This window comes from Helianthus annuus, chromosome 17 (assembly GCF_002127325.2).
Source record: "Helianthus annuus cultivar XRQ/B chromosome 17, HanXRQr2.0-SUNRISE, whole genome shotgun sequence".
In the NCBI taxonomy this organism is placed as follows: domain Eukaryota; kingdom Viridiplantae; phylum Streptophyta; class Magnoliopsida; order Asterales; family Asteraceae; genus Helianthus; species Helianthus annuus.
In genome coordinates this window covers 30,951,017-30,964,968 of record NC_035449.2, presented here as the reverse complement: position 1 = coordinate 30,964,968, position 13,952 = coordinate 30,951,017, and the positions used below count along the sequence as shown (strand labels likewise).

The window sequence follows — 13,952 nt, the reverse complement described above, 5'->3', positions numbered from 1 at the left end:
CCCTCCTCTCCCCCTGTTAATGACTGGGGAACATAGTTTTAAATCGTGATTTCCAAACACTTCCCTTTCTCTTCACGGCGCACACATGGTGGTGGGTAGCATCACACCCTGAACTCCATTACTCCGGTCGCCGTCGTCTCCCTCACTCAATCCCTCATCTCCGATCACTTTACCGGCCACAATCACCATCAATTTCACTTACATTTTATGTATGGACATCGAAGCAGAAACCACTTGCAACGGAATCAAGCGAAAGAAACCCTACGAGGAGCTAAAGCCTACCGCTTCCGGCGATGACGCTCGTACGGCGGAACATGAGGCCACATCAGAGAAGAATTCCGATAGTGACGGTGGTGGAGTGGACGCGCAGGAGAATAAAACGGAGGATTTGGAACTTATGGAGAAATCGGACCGTGAAATTGCGGCGAGTATTGAAAGGTTCAAGAGAAATTTGCAGATTATAGGTGTTAAGTTGCCTGATGGAGGTGAAAAGTACAAGGCGATTTTAAGAAGACATGAATATGAACTCGAACGGAGGAAGAAACTTCAGTTAGAGAAGGTTTGTCATCTCCTCTGCCACAAACCCCCACCCTCCGCCGGCATCTTTATAACAACCCTCGGTAAAACAGACATCCTCATAATATTTCCGACACCCTACTATATTTTAAAATATCTCAATGTGTCTTTATATGCACCCCGTATGTGAAAACCGAGCCCCAAGATAGATTATACTATATAAAATAAATAAAAACAATAATTATTAAGTTGAGGCGGGCCGCGTAGGGCCTCACCTCAAGTTAAAGCGGGCCGCGCGAGTGTGTACCAGTATATCGCCAAAACCATAAGCCCAAGCGGGCCGCGTACATGTTCGGTTTAGTTGATGCGGGCCGCGCGCGTTCTAAATGGTGGCATGACCCGGAGCCGCCACGTGTCCAGCGCGTGTCGAACCTAGTGTGTGAGCCGGACAAGCTAGTCCGTTGACCGAGATTGACGCGGGCCGCGTAGGCCCTGCCCAAATGTCACGCGGGCCGCGTGGGAACCAGATTTCACAACTATAAATAGAAGGCAACGGGCCTTCAGTCTGCTCGTTCAATTTTCGATTCTCAATCACAATTTCTGTAGTAGTGTTATTATACCCGGGCATTATACCCCCTAAATTAGCGAAGTTCTGCTACGATGTAAGTATTATAACCCTTGGAGACGTATTAGATACGCTGCCCGATTGATCTAGGGTTCCGTAACGACTGTCGTGGTTCTGCCCGACGTAGTCGTTGGAATGCCGTCTCGGGGAGGGTATTACTAATGTTAAAATGGGTTATTATACTAACACACGTGCATTTGTGTAAATTATAGATATTCACCAGGAAACCCTAAAGAATCACCTAAGACAGCAATGTGAGTAATCCTCTTTTTGTTAACTGTTTTTACAAAACCTTAAATATCTTTCCATGCGAATAGCAGTTATTGAGTATTTGTAAGAATACAATTACAGTCGGTAAATTTGGGGTTTTGTATACAAAATTTGTTACCACCTGGTAAAGGAGTAACATGACCATAAGTCGGAACGACATTACCGTGTGGTGGTAATTGATATAACTTGGAAACAAATGTAATTGCGGATGCGCCCTCAATACTGTTCACTGTGAATTTTTATTTAAACTTGATCAAACTGGGATTCACTCACCAGTATTTCCCACTGACAAAATGTTTTTAAAACGCGTTTCAGGTAACAATATGTGAAAGCCAAATAGAAGCCAGCTGGACAGCACTGAAGGCTTGGAAAAGTGGCAATAAAGTTACCTAAGAATAAAATGGATGTTTTTATTAAATAAATAGGATTTATTCCTATGAAACGTGTGTATTGAAAACTTGGGTTTTTACCCATATGTTTAATATTATAAACGTGGTGGTTTACTCTGATTAAATATTTCCTAACTACGATCCTGATGAAAATTTCCGCTGCCAAATTGGATAAATAAACCTGATACCACCGAAACTGGCTCACGGCCGCCCGTTCCTGGGAGATATGGATCGGGGGCTGTGACAGAAGGTGGTATCAGAGCTATGCCACTGATTCAGCCACAGAAGTGTTCTGCTGACATCAAAATTTAAAGTGTTAGGAAATAAATTATGGAAATACGTGTATAATTGTATTTCTTGCTATGTGTTATCTGACTATTTGTTAGTTTACAGTATGAGTGACCAAGGACCTTCTGACGCCTATCGTCAACTGTCTGGTTCGCCTAGGAGCGAAGGCACCTCCTCTTCTCAGCCTGCCCTCTCAGGGTATTCTGCTGACACAGAAGAAGGAATCTTTGTGTTTAAGGCTCAGTCTGAAGAGCCATTTCCTCAGAAAAAGAGGGGATGGTTCAGTAGGGGAGCGCACGAGCGTAGGAAAAGAATGAAAAAGTTGCAGGAACAGCGAGTGTTAGCCGCAGCAAAAAGAGAAACTGATGCTTATAATCAGGATATGCTCAATAGGGGTATCGCTAATATCCATATTTTAGCAACCACTGCTGCCGACCCAAACCTGGAACAAATGCTAGCACCACAACCACAAATTCCTGATCAACCCATGGAAATAGAAGACCAGATAGAAATGCCTGAATTCAACCCGGAGGAGATACCAAGGGTACCTGCACCTGATCCTCTAGACCCAAACAATTACGACCCCTGGTGGGACGATGTTAGGGACTACGTGCAACAAAACCCAATTCAGGAAAATGTGCCAATACCCAACTTAGGAGCTTATCCAGGGTTAGATCCTCAAGATCCCTACAACATTAGTGATGCATACGTTAGGGAAATTTTAGAGAATCCATACCCGTACCAAGCCCCTATGCCTCCGTATCAGGAACCCGTACCTCAGTTTCCAAACCCAGTCCTAGAACCTGCACCCCCAATGAGTGCAGAAAATGTCCAGGAACTTAGGACTTTTGGGGAGGAAATTTTAGAAAGCAGTGATAGAATGCGACAGGTGGGAGAACGCCTCGTATGGAAATACGATGAGCGTAATATGGATTTTTGGATGAATCCATATCAGTGAACGTGATGACAATACGGTAATAGTAATAATAATATAATAATATATGTGTGTATGCGTTAAAAAAAAAAAACTACGGATGCATACTATTAGTATTGTAGCTTTACATTTCAGTCGGTACTGTAATTTTTATTTCTGTACTGGTGTGTATTGATGCATACTATATAAAAAGAGTAAAAGTCGCAATGCTCGACGCTTTTGGTTAAAAAAAATGCGTGTCATGTGATTGGCTATATATAAATATTATTTGTGATATTAATATTTGGTAAATGTCTAAAATTCAGATGGCCGACGCGGGAAATCAAGAAAATCTGAATAACGATAACCAGAGTAACATTAACGTGGTTAATGAGAATTCGGACAATAATAACAACGGAAACCAAATGGATAATAGTGTCGTTCAGCATATTGTGGCACAGGGAATTATAGATGCAATGCCATTTATTATTCAAACAGTTCAGGAAGCGAATAATAAAAGTAAGCATAGCAGTAAGCGACCAACTGAACCAGAAAACAGCGTGAACAATGGACCCATACTTCAAGCGCCCGTTCCCAAAAGAAGAAGAACCATGCCACATGGTTGTTCTTACAAGGAATTCTGGTCCTGCAAACCAATAGAATTCTCGGGCAATGAAGGACCCATTGCAGCTTTACGCTGGATAGAGAAAACTGAGGCAGTTCTGAAAATAAGCAAGTGTGTTGAAGAAGATAAAATAATGTTTGCTTCAAATCTGTTTAAAAATGCAGCCTTAGAATGGTGGAACACTATCCTCCAGTCAAGAGGAAGTGATAGAATTTATAACATGGAATGGGAGGAATTTAAGAATATGGTAGAAAGGAAATTCTGCCCTCCCAATGAAAAGGAACAGATAGCAAATAAGTTCCTAAATCTAAGAATGACCGGAGTAGACAGTAAGGGTTACACTACCACATTCTTTGAATATGCTAGGATAGTACCTACCCTTGCATCACCTGAACCGGTATTAATCTCCCGATATATCTGGGGATTAATTGGAGAGATTAGACATGTAGTCAAGGCAGCTAGACCCCAAACCATAGAGGAAGCTGTAGAACTAGCCAATACCTTGACAGATGAGTTAATCCGTACGAGAGAAGAAGACCAGAGGAGAAACCTAACCCAAAGGCTTACTCAAGAATTCCGTTCTGGGAATTCCAATCGTAGGAATGTAGGTTCTACCTCTGCACCATACTGCAAAGCCTGCAAAAAGAAGCATTCTGGAAGATGCTCTACTTACTGCAATTTCTGCAAAGCACCAGGACATAAGGAGGAGACATGCAGAAGAAAACCAACTAATGGGATGTGCTTCAATTGTGGAGAAAAAGGTCATATCAAGCCAAACTGTCCAAAGTTAGCCCCAGCTGCGAACAACAAGAACACTAAAAATGCTAGAGCATTCGTTCTAACTACAGAGGAAGCCAGGATGATTCCAGACGTAATTGCTGGTACGTTTTTAGTTAATGATATTTTTGCTAAAGTATTATTTGACTCTGGTGCCAACCAAAGTTTTATTAATACTTCATTTTGCAAACTCCTAAATCAATCATTAACTAAACTACCACAAGAATGTCTAGTAGAAACTGCAAATGGAGAAACTATTAGGATTTCTGAAATCTTGCAGGGAGCAAGAATAGAAATTTTTAATCAAAAATTTATGGCAAACCTTTACCCAATGAATCTGGTTGGATTTGATGTAGTATTAGGAATGGATTGGTTAATAGCCAATAAAGCCAGTATTTTATGTGATCAAAAGACAATTCAATTAAAATCACCAAGTGGTGAAAAGATCTTAATTAAAGGAGATAAACCATTTAGATCCACTAAATTCATCTCTGTGATGAAAACTGCAAGTTGTATAAGGAAAGGATCTATAGTGTATTTGATTTCTATAATCACTAACACTAAAGGAAAAGAGTTAAAAGATATCCCAGTAGTATCCCAATTTTCAGATGTCTTTCCAGAAGAATTGCCAGGACTACCGCCAGACAGGGAAGTTGAATTCAGAATTCATTTGTTACCAGGAACAGCACCGATTGCCAAAGCACCTTACCGTTTGGCACCCGCAGAAATGCAAGAACTAAAGAAACAACTAGATGAGTTGTTGGAGAAAGGATTCATACAGCCAAGTTCATCACCATGGGGAGCACCAATATTATTTGTCAAAAAGAAGGACGGATCAATGCGTATGTGCATTGACTACCGTGAATTGAACAAAGTCACGATTAAGAATCGGTACCCATTACCGAGGATCGATGATTTGTTTGATCAACTTCAAGGAGCTCGATTTTTCTCTAAAATCGATTTAAGATCAGGATATCATCAATTAAAGGTACAGGAAGAGGATATTCCTAAAACCGCATTCAGAACAAGGTATGGTCATTATGAATTTACTGTCATGCCATTTGGTTTAACCAATGCCCCAGCCGCATTTATGGACATGATGAACCGAATATGTAAGCCATATTTGGATAAATTCATAATTGTCTTCATAGATGATATTCTCATTTACTCTAAAAATAAAGAAGAGCATGCAAAGCACTTGCACTTACTTTTAAGTTTATTAAGAGAAGAGAAGCTTTATGCTAAGTTTTCAAAGTGTGAGTTTTGGTTAGAACAAGTGCAATTTCTCGGACATTTGGTGAATCATGAAGGAATTCATGTAGATCCAACGAAAATCGAGGCAATTACCAAATGGAAAACCCCAGAGTCACCAACTGAAGTTAGAAGTTTCTTAGGATTGGCAGGTTATTATAGAAGATTTATTCGAGATTTTTCTAGAATAGCCATTCCTTTAACTAAGTTAACCTGTAAATCTGTTAAGTTTGAATGGGGACCAAAACAAGAAGAAGCCTTTAGAATTCTTAAGCAAAGATTAACCCATACACCAATACTAGCATTACCAGAAGGAACTGAAGACTTTGTAGTCTTTTGTGATGCTTCAAAATTAGGTTATGGATGCGTATTAATGCAACGTCAAAAGGTTATAGCTTATGCATCTAGACAGCTTAAGAATCATGAAGGAAATTATTCGACCCATGATTTGGAATTAGGAGCCATAATTTTTGCCCTTAAGATTTGGAGACATTATCTTTATGGTAGTAAGTTTACCATATTCACTGATCATAAAAGTTTAAGATATGTTTTCGGACAAAAAGAGCTGAATATGAGACAAAGACGTTGGATGGAATTACTTAGTGATTATGATTGTGATATCCAGTATCACGCAGGAAAAGCCAATGTGGTGGCTGATGCTTTAAGTCGAAAATATCACGAAAAGCCAAAAAGGGTACGTTCTCTTAAATTAAATCTACAAGTAGATTTAAACAATCAAATTAGAAAAGCACAAGAATCAGTAATCAAGGAGGATACTGAAAAGTTAAAAGGAATGATTAAGGAATTAGAACAAGGAACAGATGGAATTTGGAGGTTCCATAAAAAGAGAATGTGGATACCTAAATTAGAAAATTTACGTCACCGTATATTAGAAGAAGCTCATAAGTCTAAATATACGATGCATCCAGGAAGTGTATAAAATGTACCAGGATTTAAGGAAAAATTTCTGGTGGATAGGAATGAAAAAGGATGTAGCAGCTTATGTTTCTAAATGCTTAACTTGCTCACAAGTTAAAGCTGAACATCAGAAACCCTCAGGATTGTTACAACAATTAGAAATACCAGTTTGGAAATGGGAATTGATAACAATGGATTTTGTTACCAAATTGCCTAAAACAAGAAAAGGTAATGATACAATCTGGGTGATTGTAGATAGGTTAACCAAGTCAGCTCATTTCTTACCAATGAAGGAAACCTTTAGTATGGAATAATTAGCCAAATTATATGTAAATAAAATCGTTTCTTTACATGGCATTCCTTTATCAATTGTTTCCGATAGAGATAGTCGTTTTACCTCTCATTTTTGGGCAAGTTTCCAAAAAGCAATGGGAACCAGGTTAAATCTAAGCACAGCTTATCATCCTCAAACAGACGGACAAAGTGAAAGGACAATTCAGACAATGGAGGACATGCTTAGAGCTTGTGTAATTGATTTTGGAGATAATTGGGACGAACACTTACCTTTAATAGAATTTTCTTATAATAACAGTTATCACACAAGTATCAATGCTGCACCATTCGAAACACTTTATGGACGAAAGTGCAGAACCCCAGTATGTTAGGAAGAAATTGGGGAAAAACAATTATCTGGACCCGAGATAGTACAAGAAACAACTGATAAAATCATTCAAGTCAAGGAACGACTGAAAACAGCACGTGATCGACAAAAGAGTTATGCTGATAACAGACGCAAACCATTAGAATTTCAAGTAGGAGATAAAGTATTATTGAAAGTCTCTCCCTGGAAAGGAGTGGTAAGATTCATCAAAAGAGGAAAGTTAAGTCCCAGGTATATTGGACCTTTCAAAATTCTTAAAAGAATAGGACCTGTAGCCTATCAGCTACAACTGCCAGAGGAAATGGCAGGAATACATGATGTATTTCATGTATCTAATCTCAAAAAGTGTTTAGCTGATGAATCACTCGTAGTACCTCTCAAGGATATAGAGGTTAATGAACAACTCAAATTTGTAGAAAGGCCTCTAAAGATTGAAGATAAAAAAATTAAAAATCTCAAGCATAAGAGATTGGTTCTGGTCAAAGTAAAGTGGGACTCCAAAAGAGGACCCGAGTACACGTGGGAGCTTGAATCCGAAATGCAAAAGAAATATCCACACTTGTTCCAGTAGATCTCGAGGACGAGCTCTAAAACAAGGTGGGGAGGATATAACAACCCTCGGTAAAACAGACATCCTCATAATATTTCCGACACCCTAATATATTTTAAAATATCTCAATGTGTCTTTATATGCACCCCGTATGTGAAAACCGAGCCCCAAGATAGATTATACTATATAAAATAAATAAAAACAATAATTATTAAGTTGAGGCGGGCCGCGTAGGGCCTCACCTCAAGTTAAAGCGGGCCGCGCGAGTGTGTACCAGTATATCGCCAAAACCATAAGCCCAAGCGGGCCGCGTACATGTTCGGTTTAGTTGATGCGGGCCGCGCGCGTTCTAAATGGTGGCATGACCCGGAGCCGCCACGTGTCCAGCGCGTGTCGAACCTAGTGTGTGAGCCGGACAAGCTAGTCCGTTGACCGAGATTGACGCGGGCCGCGTAGGCCCTGCCCAAATGTCACGCGGGCCGCGTGGGAACCAGATTTCACAACTATAAATAGAAGGCAACGGGCCTTCAGTCTGCTCATTCAATTTTCGATTCTCAATCACAATTTCTGTAGTAGTGTTATTATACCCGGGCATTATACCCCCTAAATTAGCGAAGTTCTGCTACGATGTAAGTATTATAACCCTTGGAGACGTATTAGATACGCTGCCCGATTGATCTAGGGTTCCGTAACGGCTGTCGTGGTTCTGCCCGACGTAGTCGTTGGAATGCCGTCTCGGGGAGGGTATTACTAATGTTAAAATGGGTTATTATACTAACACACGTGCATTTGTGTAAATTATAGATATTCACCAGGAAACCCTAAAGAATCACCTAAGACAGCAATGTGAGTAATCCTCTTTTTGTTAACTGTTTTTACAAAACCTTAAATATCTTTCCATGCGAATAGCAGTTATTGAGTATTTGTAAGAATACAATTACAGTCGGTAAATTTGGGGTTTTGTATACAAAATTTGTTACCACCTGGTAAAGGAGTAACATGACCATAAGTCGGAACGACATTACCGTGTGGTGGTAATTGATATAACTTGGAAACAAATGTAATTGCGGATGCGCCCTCAATACTGTTCACTGTGAATTTTTATTTAAACTTGATCAAACTGGGATTCACTCACCAGTATTTCCCACTGACAAAATGTTTTTAAAACGCGTTTCAGGTAACAATATGTGAAAGCCAAATAGAAGCCAGCTGGACAGCACTGAAGGCTTGGAAAAGTGGCAATAAAGTTACCTAAGAATAAAATGGATGTTTTTATTAAATAAATAGGATTTATTCCTATGAAACGTGTGTATTGAAAACTTGGGTTTTTACCCATATGTTTAATATTATAAACGTGGTGGTTTACTCTGATTAAATATTTCCTAACTACGATCCTGATGAAAATTTCCGCTGCCAAATTGGATAAATAAACCTGATACCACCGAAACTGGCTCACGGCCGCCCGTTCCCGGGAGATAGGGATCGGGGGCTGTGACAATCTTCATCAGCGACGTCATCTTTTCCGGTGAAGGTATCATCATAACTCTTGTAGAATCTCAACTGATGTCAAATTTGTTTATGCTTTTATAAGTTTCAAGTTTTAAGCACATTGAAATGATATGATAATTTAATAGTTAGGGTTGATCTATACACAAAATTACTTTAGGTATATATGGAACACAGTTTATTAGTTTATAGATCTATTATTAAGGATGTGTTTATGACTTTTTATTTTTATTTTTTTTAAATATGTGCTAATTAGAAGATTTATTGTAGTGGTTAGACTGGAATTACAACTGTGAGATGAGTTTGATGAAAGTCAACCCTATGTATCATGTATGTAAATTGTAATGGTGAATTACAATTTGAGCATTAATTTAGCCTGCAATAACTAAATTTGAGAATTATTTTGAAAGGTATGTCAAACAACTCGGAATTTGGACAACATAGTATAGGAGGGGAACATGAGGATGAAGGCAATTCATATAGTTCGGGTAAACATCATTCTTATGTTTGTGACTATTTTGACCTATTACCGGTTGCACCCAATGGGGACAAAAAAGCAAAATGCAGTGCTTGCGGACGGGTGTATGTTACGAATGCAAGCTCGGGGACATCTAACTTAAGACGACATATCCCTAAATGTTTTGATATTGATGAGCCTGGTCAGGCGAAAAAACAAAAACGCGCCCCTTTAGATCAAGCGATGTACAGGGAGAAGTTAGCAATTTCAATTATCAAACATAACTACCCTTTCAGCTATGTTGAGCATGAGGAAACAAGAAATTTGCACAAATTTCTACACGGTGATGTTAAATTCATAACAAGAAATACTGCAAAGGCGGATGTCTTAAAGATATACGAGCGAGAGAAGATGATTCTTAAAGACAAGTTAGAAAAGGTAACCGGTAGGATATGCTTGACTTCTGATTTATGGAGTTCGATCACGACAGATGGATTTATGGCATTAACAGCTCATTATGTTGATGAGAATTGGAATCTAAGGAAAAAAGTGCTAAACTTTAGAGTTATACCCCCTCCACACACTGGTTCCATTTTAGCAGAGCACTTGATCATTTTTTTAGCAGATTGGGGCATCGAGAAAAAAGTTTTTACCATCACACTAGACAATGCAAAATACAATGACATATTAGTATATCGTTTAAAAGATCATTTGCGTTTGAATAACGCATTAGTGTGTGATGGAGATTTTACTCATGTGCGTTGTTCAGCGCACGTGTTAAATCTTATCGTTCAAGCCGGATTGAAAGTAATTGAAGGGGCCATTGAAAAGGTGCGAGAGTCGGTGAAATACGTGAGAGCAAGTGCTGCTAGGAAGGATAAGTTTGCGGAATGCATACAAATACTTTCACTACAGTGTGGGAAGTATGTTCGTCAAGATATTGTAACGAGATGGAACTCTACATATCTTATGCTTGATTGTGCATTAGCTTATCGACGGGCTTATACTCGGTTAGCCTTAGTTGATTCAAGTTTTCAAACTTCTCCGTCAGAAGAGGAATGGGTAAGGGTGGAAATAATCACACGACTTTTGAAACCTTTTTATGAAATCACGACTTTGTTTTCTGGAAGCTCTTATCCTACCTCGAACTTATATTTTCATCGCGTGTGGAGAATTCGGTTGTATATTGAAAAAGAGATGTGCAATGTGGATCAAGTTATTAGTGGCATGGCGAAAGACATGAAAGAAAAGTTTGATAAATATTGGAAAAGTTATTCCATGATTTTGTCTTTTGCGGCTATTCTAGATCCTCGGTACAAGGTTAAGCTTATTGAATATTGTTTTTCAAAACTTAACATGACATTTAAAGAGCGTGAAGAGAAATTGAAGCGTATTATGGATGGTATGCATAAGCTATATGATAAGGAGTATAATATTCAATCGGAGACAATGCATGATTCTTTAACACCCGAGAGTTCAAATGTTAGTGGCAATATGCTCGACGAGTTGGATGGGTTCGATACATTTCAAAGCCAATACAAAGTTGTTGATAATGAAAAGTCACAGTTGACATTGTATTTGGAGGAACCTAGCGTTGATAGAAAAGTAGAACTTGATGTTTTACAGTATTGGAAGGATAATCAAGTAAGGTATCCAAAACTAGCTGTAATGGCTCGTGATATATTGAGCATCCCGATTACTACTGTTGCTTCCGAATCATCTTTTAGTATAGGAGGTCGGGTGTTAAGTAAGTATCGAACTTCATTGTTATCATCAAATGTTGAGGCATTGCTATGCACACGTGATTGGTTATTTGATTTAGAAGGTCCGAAAGTTCATTCTCTTTGCAACTTAATTTTTATGATTATAAATTATTTTATAATTCAACTTTCATTTTTTTACGTGTTCAGATGAAAACGATAACGAAATGGATGAAGATCTTGCTGAAGACATTAAAGCATTGATTCCAACTTTTGGCAACTTTTAGGTAATTGATTTAGACTATGTTAAAACAATTAAACTATGTTAAAACAATTTATTATAGACGAAATTACAAGTTTTGTCCTTTATGTATGTCCCAAATTGCAGGCGCTGTCCTTTAAACCAAAATTTGACAAGCGGTGTCCTTTGTGTTTTCAAAATCTTGCACGTTTTGTCCTTTAGACCAAACTTAGTTAGATTTTTTAGTTAAATCTGGTATCAAGGGGCTATTTTGTAAAAAAAAATTTATTCAGGGACTAAATTGTACAAAACTTAATATTATTGTTTTGTTTGTTATTGTTATTGTTATTGTTGTTGTTATTGTTATTGTTATTGTTATTGTTATTGTTATTGTTATTGTTATTGTTATTGTTATTGTTATTGTTATTGAGTAAATTACTAACCACCATCACCACCACCCTTCATCACCATCACCACCACCCTCCACCGCCGCCACCACCATCGCCGCCACCACTACCACCACTACCGCCACCACCACAAAACCAAACTCTCATCATCTTATTACAACTATTTACATGTTTCAAAAATCCATATGCTAAACAGATCAACAATGTAGATGAACAAAAGCTGCAAAATAACACATTTATCATCAAATCAGCTTCAACTTTTAACCATCAACCGACACAAATCCAGTTCAACTCAAGAAGCCTAAATCTTAAACAACTGCATTCATATAACAAATCATTTCCACATAACACAACAAAATCAAACAAAACTCCAAACAAATTAATCAATTTAATCACACCAAAACACAATAAACACCTGGAAAAACCTTCTTTCTCATGCCAGAAAATCCTTCATCTGGTGGATTATTTCCACCTCCAACCCCTCCAATTCCTCCAGATCGTCCTCCTGATATAGCCAAATCAACCCTTGTTGTTAATAGTCCTAGGTCTGTGCTTGATGAAGATAATATAGCCCAGCCGCCACCCTCTTTAGTGGAGATTAGGTCTGCCCCTGGTGTGGCCGCTCATCCCTATCCCCCTAAAATTGAAATCTCCTCTCAAATTGGGAGTGAATCACGCTCAAATCTGTATGAGCGACCTCCCCTATGTGTGAATGGCAGTCAATCGATTCCTCAGCAAACCCAAAAACCGAAAGCGAGAGATGGAGTAGAGAGAGAGAGAATAGATACAGGAGAGAGAGAGAGAGGCAGTGGTGGTTGAGGGCGGAGTGGTGTGGTGTCGGTAATGGCGGTGGTTGAAGTCGGTGGGTGACTGACGGTGGTGTGAATCGGTGGATGGTTGTGATGAGGGAAGGTGATGGCTGAGCGGCGGAGGGCGGTGGTGGTTGCAGGTGTTTGGGGGCGGTGGTGAATGGGGATAAATGGGGAAGAAGACCTAATTTGGGGGTTTTATATTTTTAAGTTTTGTACAATTTAGTCCCTGAATAAATTTTTTTTACAAAATAGCCCCTTGATACCAGATTTAACTAACAAATCTAACTAAGTTTGGCCTAAAGGACAAAACGTGCAAGATTTTGAAAACACAAAGGACACCGCCTGTCAAGTTTTGGTTTAAAGGACAGCGCCTGCAATTTGGGACATACATAAAGGACAAAACTTGTAATTTAGTCTTTATTATATTTATTTACGATAAATTTGACCCGTTATAACACAGGGATTTTAAAGGAAGCATTCGTGAAGAAGCGCAATTAGTCAAGACGTATACAATATGTTATTGAATCAGATCTTTTGTAAATGCAAGAAACCGAACTAGATCTTTTGTAATTTTCAGTGTACTTAATGGTTTGCAACTTTAATTTTATGGTTCTGGTTAGATTTTTTGCAACTTTAGTAATTTGTAACCTGACTTCTATGATTATTATCTTTAGTTTTATGGTTCTAGTTTGATTATTATCACACTGGTTCAAGTTGGCAAGTTCAGATCTATTAGCTGTTGGTGCGGTGCTCGACCCATTGAGCAAGTGAGAATGCATTTTTCGTCGATCGCTTCTAGTTTCTCCAGTTTCAAGAATCAAGTTAACAGGTAATCACTCTATATCCTCCGTACTAATAATTGCCCTAAATTCAAATTCATTGTCGTTAAATTGACATGATGATTCTGTTCATTTTTCAAGTGTTTAAAGTTCTGGATATTATTTTATTTTGAATAGTTTGAACCTTTGCTATTTGATGCTGTATAGTGCTTTAAGAAATCTGATAAATTATACTTGTTGATTCCAACATAAATAATAGCTAATCTC

At 38.5% G+C, this 13,952-nt stretch overlaps 1 protein-coding gene across 1 annotated transcript; it reads left to right on the top strand.

Moving 5' to 3' along the window:
* The first annotated feature begins 211 nt into the window (after nt 1-211).
* Nucleotides 212-11,733, top strand: LOC110891551 (zinc finger BED domain-containing protein RICESLEEPER 2-like). The gene is made up of 3 exons (XM_022139257.1): nt 212-620; nt 9,700-11,571; nt 11,657-11,733. The coding sequence occupies exons 1-3, from the start codon at nt 212-214 to the stop codon at nt 11,731-11,733; spliced, it is 2,358 nt and encodes a 785-aa protein (XP_021994949.1).
* The last annotated feature ends 2,219 nt before the right edge of the window (nt 11,734-13,952 follow it).

Coding starts and splice junctions, on each gene's coding strand:
- LOC110891551 (XM_022139257.1), top strand. CDS start 212: ATGGACATCGAAGCAGAAACCACTTGCAACGGAATCAAGCGAAAGAAA. Junction 621..9,699: donor CATCTTTATAACAACCCTCG/GTAAAACAGACA, acceptor TTATTTTGAAAG/GTATGTCAAACAACTCGGAA. Junction 11,572..11,656: donor TTGGTTATTTGATTTAGAAG/GTCCGAAAGTTC, acceptor TTACGTGTTCAG/ATGAAAACGATAACGAAATG.